At 36.7% G+C, this 9,435-nt stretch overlaps 1 protein-coding gene across 4 annotated transcripts in view; it reads left to right on the forward strand.

The window, feature by feature from the left end:
- Window positions 1–8,985, forward strand: part of LOC144967650 (iripin-2-like) — a 35,882-nt gene extending 26,897 nt beyond the window's left edge. For all 4 annotated transcript variants that reach the window (XM_078905168.1, XM_078905169.1, XM_078905171.1 and 1 more), the window contains exons 3-7: window positions 1,425–1,554; window positions 3,354–3,570; window positions 6,669–6,796; window positions 7,333–7,663; window positions 8,720–8,985. In XM_078905168.1, coding sequence (XP_078761294.1) covers window positions 1,425–1,554; window positions 3,354–3,570; window positions 6,669–6,796; window positions 7,333–7,663; window positions 8,720–8,940 — 1,027 coding nt within the window. In that variant the 3' untranslated portion in view covers window positions 8,941–8,985. The remainder of the gene's footprint in view (window positions 1–1,424; window positions 1,555–3,353; window positions 3,571–6,668; window positions 6,797–7,332; window positions 7,664–8,719) is intronic.
- The last annotated feature ends 450 nt before the right edge of the window (window positions 8,986–9,435 follow it).

The raw sequence follows: 9,435 nt of genomic DNA on the forward strand, positions 1-9,435 counted from the left end.
GTTGTACCAGTAAGGTCGCGGGTTCGAGCCCCCATCGCCGCTGCGAAGTTTTTATTCTCTGTTGTCTTCTGGCACTTTCCTACTCACTTCATTTCTTGATGACTAAGACCACTTCCTTCCCCAAAAGTGCTCCTAGATAGAAAGATATTCAACAAATGTAGTAAAATGTACATCATAATTTGATAGATTTCAACCTTCCTCACACTTTAGATGAATAACATTGGACAGGTTATTGTAATGACAAGATGTATCATATAATGATGTATTAGTAGTAATAGTAGTAGTAGTAGTAGTAGTAGTAGTAGTAGTAGTAGTAGTAGTAGTAGTAGTAGTAGTAGTAGTAGTAATAGTAGTAATAGTAGTAGTAGTAGTAGTAGTAGTAGTAGTAGTAGTAGTAGTAGTAGTAGTAGTAGTAGTAGTAGTAATAGTAGTCGTACTAGTAGTAGTAGTAGTCGTACTAGTAGTAGTAGTAGTAGTAGTGGTAGTAGTAGTAGTGGTAGTAGTAGTAGTGGTAGTAGTAGTAGTAGTAGTAGTAGTAGTAGTAATAGTAGTCGTACTAGTAGTAGTAGTAGTAGTCGTACTAGTAGTAGTAGTAGTAGTCGTACTAGTAGTAGTAGTAGTGGTAGTAGTAGTGGTAGTAGTAGTAGTGGTAGTAGTAGTAGTAGTAGTGGTGGTAGTAGTAGTAGTAGTAGTAGTAGTAGTAGTAATTCGTGACGTCACATCTTCAACTCTTCCAAACTCCTTGGAAGTTTGTAACCAGTCCTCAGGACAATAATTAAACGATGAATAGATTACAAATTGAACCATAAGGTGGCATAACTATTTCATTTTAGTAACATGATGTATAGACAAATTATCCATAATTATCCTTGTTATGGGATGTAAATGAGCGAGGATGGATAATGTTTATTGGCGACCAGCATTTATTTAAGATATAAAATATGATGCCATCGCTCCAAAACTAGGAGGTGAATTACAAAATGTAAGTATTCAGTAATCCTGAGGACTGGGTTCACACTTCCAAGGAAATTGAAACCAGTGATTTGACAGCAATGAAGAAAAGTATGGTGTCAAAAGACTGGTTCCTATTTTATTGGAAGTGTAAAACCACTCTCCCAGACGACTGAATACATACCTTGTGTAATTCATCTTCTAGTTTCAGAGTGACGGCATCTTATTTTCTAGTCTAAATAAAAACTGGTGGACAATAAAACCATCCATCCTCGCTCTTTTACTTCCCGTAATCCTACAAATCTACCTATACGTCCTGCTACTAACTGAAATCGTTATGCCACCTTTATGTAACCTATTTATTATTAGTACTCCGAAGGACTGGTTTACATACACACTCCCAAGGATCTTGGAACCAAAAGAGAAGAGAGTTTGACGTCACGATTTTTCTTCCCTATTTTTCCCTAATCCAGCATTCACTCAGCTCTAGCCATGGCCAGTGTCGGAGCGAAACATGATACCCTCAAAGAGATGAGACGCGTTCTAAGCCTCACAACTCTGGGAGATGCGACTAACTCCGCCTACCACGACCTCATTAACAAGGTTTGTTGTGAAGTTAGCCTTAATTTTGGGTTAATTTTTTTTTACCATTGTTGAGATCCACCAATTTCTTGATATTTTTTTCTAAAAGCTAAATCATCGCCTTCGTAAACTAAAAACACGGGCCAGTTTTCATGAACGAGGACTAGATTTAGTTATTTACTAGTCCAGTAAATGACTAGCTAATCTTAAGCCTAAGGGAAGCAAGTGACTAAAAACTCGGATTTCATTAACGCTTTCTTGTCTTGGGCTAGGTAGTCTCTTACCGAGACGTGGGCGTTGTAAGGACGGTTATTTCAGCTATTTTGTACGGGTAACATCACGATGTCAGGTAAGATACCCGCCTTCAACGCAAAAGATTTCCAAAGAGAAATAAACGGTACTTACCGTATAATATTTAGTTTTTTCATATTTTAACTTAGTTTTGTCATTATGAATCAAATCAAGTGATAATGACTGTCGACTGATAGAATGCAATGATGTCCATGGTGGTCGACTGTCAATTCTATATTTAGGCCCATGAAAGTTTCAATGAAACTTAAACATATTGAACAAAAAAAAAAAACCCAAACATACAAACAAATAAAAACCCAACAAAACCAAAACAAAACAAACAAACAAAAGAGAAAATGTGTTCTGATGAATCACATTAATTCAGTCAGCTACAATGCCACCAGAATAACTTATGTCTCCACTATATTTTCCAATCCTTATTTTGGATGTTCTTTGACGCAAATCCTTCGATTTTGAGTCTCCAGTCAATAGCAACTCACGAGCCGATTAGATTCATTTTTAAAATAGTTTTTACACACAAAAATGTGTACTTTCGCCGATCTGCACTTATTAAAGTTTTTTAAGCAAGTGTCAATAGCAACAGGACACTTTTTGCATCTGACATTCGTAACCGACGTATTTTCCTTCCGAATCGAAGCTCTCATCTAAAAATAGCTGCTATCTTGTTACGCTATGACGTATCCTTGATACTAGTCTCACTCTAAGCTTATGAAGTCCTGCCTCAGCAAATGACTAAAACTTGATCAAACATAGTCCGAAGGTGCCGTGATTTTAGTCTGGGACTTGCTTAGACAGCTCACATGAAATCCGATTTTTTCAAGTCCTTGACTGAAGTCAGAGATAGTCATAGTCTAAGCGCTCGTCCGCGTTCATGAAAACGGCCCTTGATTACTTACTTACTTACTTACTTACTTACTTACTTACTTACTTACTTACTTGCTTAGGTCCTTCACTCCGGTTGTAGCACAGGCCATCGACGAATCCCCTCGACCTTGTTCGGCTTTGTTCATCTTTTCATCTTCTTTTCATGCTAAGCCTTCAGTTTTTAGGTCCTCCATCAATGCCCTTCTCCAGCTATTTCTAGGCTACCCTCTCTTCCCCGTTCCCTGCTGGTTCCATGAAAGAGCCTGCCTGGTAATGTTCTCAGGGTGTGCCCAAGCCATTTCCATCTCCTCATCTTAATTTCTACTTCTATTTCTTCTTGGCCTGTAATTTCCTTTAGATCTGCATTTCTAATTTTGTCATGCGATCTAATTTGTAGTATTCTTCTCATACAATTGTTGACGAAGGACTGTATTTTATGGCTTGTGTTCTTATTCAAGCGCCATGTTTCACCGATTTCACATTGGCCTGATTCTGACAAAAAAAAATATTACGTCACAAAAGAAGACGATAATTACCAAACATTGGGAAGCGCATTGAGCATGGTAAACTCGTTGCGCAATAGAAATGTGTTCATGTTTATCTTATTGTATTTTTATATATTTCTCCCCCCCCCCCCCCCCCAGCTAAATAAAGCTCCAAACGTCACACTCAAAACGGGCAACGCGTTATTTTATGCACCAAAGCTCCATCTGAAAAACACATTCCGCAATGAAGTCCAGACTCAGTACTCGGGCGATTTGAGAAAACTCGACTTCAAGGCAATAGATGGACCGCAGAAGGCTATCAATGACTACGTGGCGAAAAAGACAAATGACATGATCAATAAATTTTTGGCTAAGGGTAAGATGTTGTATTGACACAATAGATGTATAATAAAATATGTTGGATAAAGGTACGATGTTATATTGGAACAATAGATGTCTAATAAGATATGCTAGATAAGGGTAAGATGTTGTATTGAAACAATAGATTATGTAGAATAAAATATGTTGGATAAGGGTAAGATGCTGTATTGGAACAATAGATGTATATTAAAATATGTTAGATAAGGGTAAGATGATGTATAATAAAATATGTTGGATAAGGGTAAGATGTTGTATTGGAACAATAGATGTATAATAAAATATGTTAGATAAGGGTAAGGTGTTGTATTGAAACAATAGATGTATAATAAAATATGTTAGATAAGGGTAAGGTGTTGTATTGAAACAATAGATGTTGAATAGAGATGTTGGATAAGGGTAAGATGTATGTTGGATAAGGGTAAGATGTTGTATTGAAACAACAGATATAGAATAGAAGATGTTGGAAAACGGTAAGATGTTGAATTGAAACAATTCACATCACTACGCGAGTAGACTTTGTAAACAACACAAACAAAAAAGATCAGCTCAGTTCGTTCGCCGGCTAAATCTTTGACGTTCAGTGACCGCGAGCAGTTGCTTTGAACTAATATTTCAATGAATTTTGTCAAATACAAATATAATTAGTCTGTCGGAACTTCTTGGCGAACATAATGGGATTGAAATGCCCTTGCTCGTTCCTAATATTGGAGGAAATGATGTTAGCGTGGCTCAGTGTTACGGTCTTTGCTTCGTACCTGAAAGGTACCGAGTTCGATCATCCGCCGCGCCGTGTGGCCTTGAGCAAGTCACCTCGCCCTAGCTCACTTTGCGGCGCTGCACTGCGGCTGACGCCTGGGTTATTCCAGTCGTCCCTTGAAATAGACCCTAAAGAAAAATTTCCCCATGGGGATGAATAAAGGGAATTTTACTCTATTTGTTTTATTTTATTAGAACTTCATTCCGAACAGTTGTAATGCGATTCCCATTTCGAACAATACCAAGATGGCGGCCAACAGGAACCAGTGTAAAATATAGGGAGTAAAAATGACTCGTGTAATATACAACACAAAATAAACATTTAAAGAACTGAACAAGTGTGAATGAAAGGTGTCCGACAAAGCAAGAAAGAAAAATACAAGAAAAAAAAACATCCCAAAAACATCCGTCTACTCCAGTCGAGGTCGACTGATTGTTTGGGATGTTTTTTCTTTCTTATATTTTTCCATCTTGCTTTGTCTCGCACCTTTCATCATATACAGTTCTTTATCTTACACAGGTGCCTGCTCCTTAATTTCTTACTTTGATATTTTTAAAAACAAACCTGAAAAACACAACAAAAACAATACAAAACAAAACCAACAACAAAGCATTAAAGTCTTTCACACGAGTCAATTTGGCTCCCTTTATTTACCCTCCATTTTATTGGCTCATTTAGGTACCTTCAGTTTTCCGCCAACTCGAATCGACTGAAGGCTATAATCACAACAAACAGGCAATCATTGAATTAGAAAATTAGTCAAAATTTAAAACTTATTTTATATGAGTTGCAACGCTGTGAAATTTCTTGAATTTATATTTCAAGTAGTTCTTGTGCGACTATGTTGTCTAGTGGTATGACACTCGCCATTCGGATCGGAAGGTCCTGGGTTCGAGTCCCGAGCGGTGCATAATTGAGTCATTGGAAATGGCTCTTTAGTCATGTCTCTCACTGTGCTCAGGTGCATAATGATCAACCTGCCGTAAACAGCGTTGTCTCTGTCCAAAAAATTGGATTATCGCCTGACATGTGTCATGTAAAAGTTGCTGTTGGCCAGGGACCCGTTGTAAAGTACTTTGAGCACGTTAACCCCCCCCCCCCCCCCCCAAAAAAAAATCATGAGTTTTTATGTAGCGCAATTTCCACTTAACGTGCTTAAAGCGCTTTCCAAATGATCCCTGACCAACAGCAACACGTAACATGTAGCCTGTTGGGTGATAAAACAATTTTTTTCCGACATGGACAACGCTTCTGACGGCCAGGTACTCATTTTACACTGGGTTCGGTGATAGAATGCCAATAAAGAGCCTTTTTTCAAGGACTTATGTGCTAAGCTAATCTCGAACCCAGGAACTTCCAGTTAGAAAGCGTGCCATACGTCAAACCACATAGCCGCACGTTTAGTGGATATTAGTTGCAGTAAGTCTCGCAGTCCGAATGCACGCTTGCTGAGAACTGTGTGGTTCAGTCAGAGTCGATGAGTATAGCTGCTCTCTCCATCCATTAATTGTTTCCATTGGTCACGGTCCTAAGCCAGAGTTTTGAGGCTGTCAAGATCTTGTTGTGACTTTAGTACGGAGGGCACTGCAATATTTATTAGTTCTTCAGGGATGAATTCGGCCTCATCCGAATCCAAAAATGTCTGATAGGTAGAGAGATCCTGGTTCAGGGTAGTTACTATTGAGGTCTCCATGCATAGTGGATATTGGTCTATATAAAAGTTCAAGCTCCCCTAGCTAGTTCTTCATTAATTTTAACAAAACTCGGTCGATACTGATACACACACACACACACACACACACACACACACACACATATATATATATATATATATATATATATATATATATATATATATCAATTTTTCAATATTTGTCACTGATCTTAACTTAATTACACGATTATTATTATTATCATTATTATTATTATTATTATTATTATTATTATTATTATTATTATTATTATTTATTATTATTATTATTATTATTATTATTATTATTATTATTATTATTATTATTATTTTATTATTATTATTATTATTATTATTATTATTATTATTATTATTATTATTATTATTATTATTATTATTATTATTATTACTATTATTATTATTTTTATTATTATTATCAATATTATCATTATTATTGTTGTTATCATTATTATTATTATTATTATTATTATTATTATTATTATTATTATTATTATTATTATTATTATTATTATTATTATTATCATTATTATATTCATATTTATTATTATTATTATTTATCATCATCATCATCATCACTGTCATTGTCATTGCTATAATTTGATAATATTGATGAGTACCATTCCAGGCAGTGTCGGCAGCAATACAATTATGGTCTTGATCAACACCATATATTTTGATGGTAAATGGGTCCATGGATTTGATGCTAAACATACCAACGAACGTGATTTCCGTGTAAATGGGAAAACAAAAAAGGTAACGTTTACAATACCGTGGTTTATTTACCTTTTTCTTCTTCCTTTTCTGTGTCTTCCTCTCTCCCCCCCCCCCCTTCCTCCCCTACATCCTCCTCCTCCTCCCCTACATCCTCCTCCTCCTCCCCTCCATCCTCCTCCTCCTCCCCTCCATCCTCCTCCTCCTCCCCTACATCCTCCTCCTCCTCCCCTACATCCTCCTCCTCCTCCCCTACATCCTCCTCCTCCTCCCCTACATCCTCCTCTTCTTCCTCCTCCTCTTCTTCTTCTTCTTCTTCTTCTTCTTCTTCTTCTTCTTCTTCTTCTTCTTCTGTTTTTAGCCAGCCATTTCTATGAGTAGTCCTCACTAATCAGACAATAATTAACGGCGAAGATTACGGATTTGTGTGTTGATACGATACATCCGGCTGGCAGAATGTGTGAGTAAAATACATAAGGATCAATACAGCGTAGTCAGAACTACTCACAAATATGGCTGGCGAAAAAACAATAGCAAAGTGACGTCAATATTATTCTTCAATTCTTTTTCGTTGTCAGGTGAAAATGATGCATAATATAAACGATTTTGATTGGAAATTTGACTCAGGCATCTCTTCACAAGTATTGAAGATGGACTTCCATGGTCATCGCTTCTCTCTTTACATCGTCCTGCCAAAGGAAGATGACATCGACGTCGATACATTAGAGAAGGGCCTGGATGTTAGCGGAATTTCAGGCATTTTCCAGGGTCTTTCTAGCACTCGTCTCATTGTGAATGTTCCCAAATTTAAAATTAACACAAAATTGGGCATGACTCCGATTCTAAAAGATATGGGAATGAAACGGGCATTTGGTCCATCTGCCGATTTTAGTGGGATTAGCGACGATGGTAAGTAACTCACTATTATTCTTTTTTCAGCTTATCCCGTGCATCATAGCATCATCTTCCTCCAGGCCCAGTTCTTTCATATCGTCCTTTACCTATCCAACCATCTCGTCTTCCGGCACTCCCCTTTTTTCTCTTTCCGGCAAACTTGTATATTTAATACTTTCTTTCCTACATATTCCCCTCTATGTCAAAACCATTTAAATCTATCTATCTATCTATCTATCTATCTATCTATCTATCTATCTATCTATCTATCTATCTATCTATCTATCTATCTATCTGTCTATCTAAATCTATATATAAGACAGGTACGTTATCCATGATGACAAGTTAAATTTGTAACCCACCCTCTCAAAACTGTCTATCTATCTATCCACCTATCTATCTATCTGTGTATCTATCTGTGTATCTATAAATTATAAAAATGAAAACCATGAAATGATAGTGCTCAACTTTGTGACTAGGAGCTATTTATACTTGAAATATTTTATCTATCTATCTATCTATCTATCTATCTACCTATCTATCTATCTATCTATCTACCTATCTATCTATCTATCTATCTATCTATCTATCTATCTATCTATCTATCTATCTATCTATCTATCTATCTATCTATCTGTCTGTCTGTCTGTCTGTCTGTCTGTCTGTCTATCTATCTATCTATCTATCTATCTGTTAACGTACTCAGGTGTAAAATGAGTACCTGGCCGTCAACAGCGTTGTCTCTGAAATATTGTAATATCGCCTAACACGCGTCATGTCTCGTTCTACATGCTACGTGTTGCTGTCGGGAAGGGACCCTTTGTAAAGCGCTTTGAGCACATTTAGTGGATATTGCGCTATATAAAAGCTCTAGTTTCATGGGTTTATTTTTAACCAGTTAATTGTCGTACTTTGGAAAATTGGGTATTTAAAACTTTGGCCATAAAACTCGTCTTTCAAATATAGATCGATTTAAATAATCTTCACCTTGACAAAAACCTCTCAAACCTGAGAATTCGCGAAGAATATAAAAGCTCATGTTTTTTGTTTTTTCTTTTTTTTTTTCAATAGTTGCAGTGAAGCCAAGGCTGAACCAGGTGATTCATCAAGCAGTCATCGAGGTCAAAGAAACTGGAACTGTTGCGGCAGCGGCTACGGGAATTTCCGTGGGACAGAGTCTCGCCCCCAGTCCAATATTGGAACAGGTATTCAGAGCAGATCACCCTTTCCTATTCTTCCTGAGAGATTCCGAAACGGGCCAAGTGCTTTTCCGTGGAAAATTCACAGGATAGACTTCTGTGATTACGAATAAAATAATTCGTTCATTGAGCTACTAATATGATTTGTTTTCTATTGTTGTTTTTTCTCCTTTATCATCATATCATCATCATCATCATCATCATCATCATCACCCATCATCATCATCATCATCATCATCATCATCATCATCATCAATCATCATCATCATCATCATCATCACATCATCATCATCATCATCATCATCATCATCATCATCATCATCATCATCATCATCATCCATCATCATATCACATCAACATCATCATCATCATCATCATCATCATCATCATCATCATCATCATCATCATCATCCACATCATCATCATCATCATCATCATCATCATCCACATCATCATCATCATCATCATCATCATCATCAGCGTCATTGTAACACGTAGACCAGATTGTCTTTAGCTGTATCTACAAAGACGGACTGATATTTAAATACCGTTTTATTATAACTTAATCGTTTTCAACACCACATACAA

Source organism: Berghia stephanieae, chromosome 3, assembly GCF_034508935.2.
Source record: "Berghia stephanieae isolate SIO BIC M18660-M18661 chromosome 3, UCSD_Bste_1.3, whole genome shotgun sequence".
Classification (NCBI taxonomy): Eukaryota; Metazoa; Mollusca; class Gastropoda; order Nudibranchia; family Aeolidiidae; genus Berghia; species Berghia stephanieae.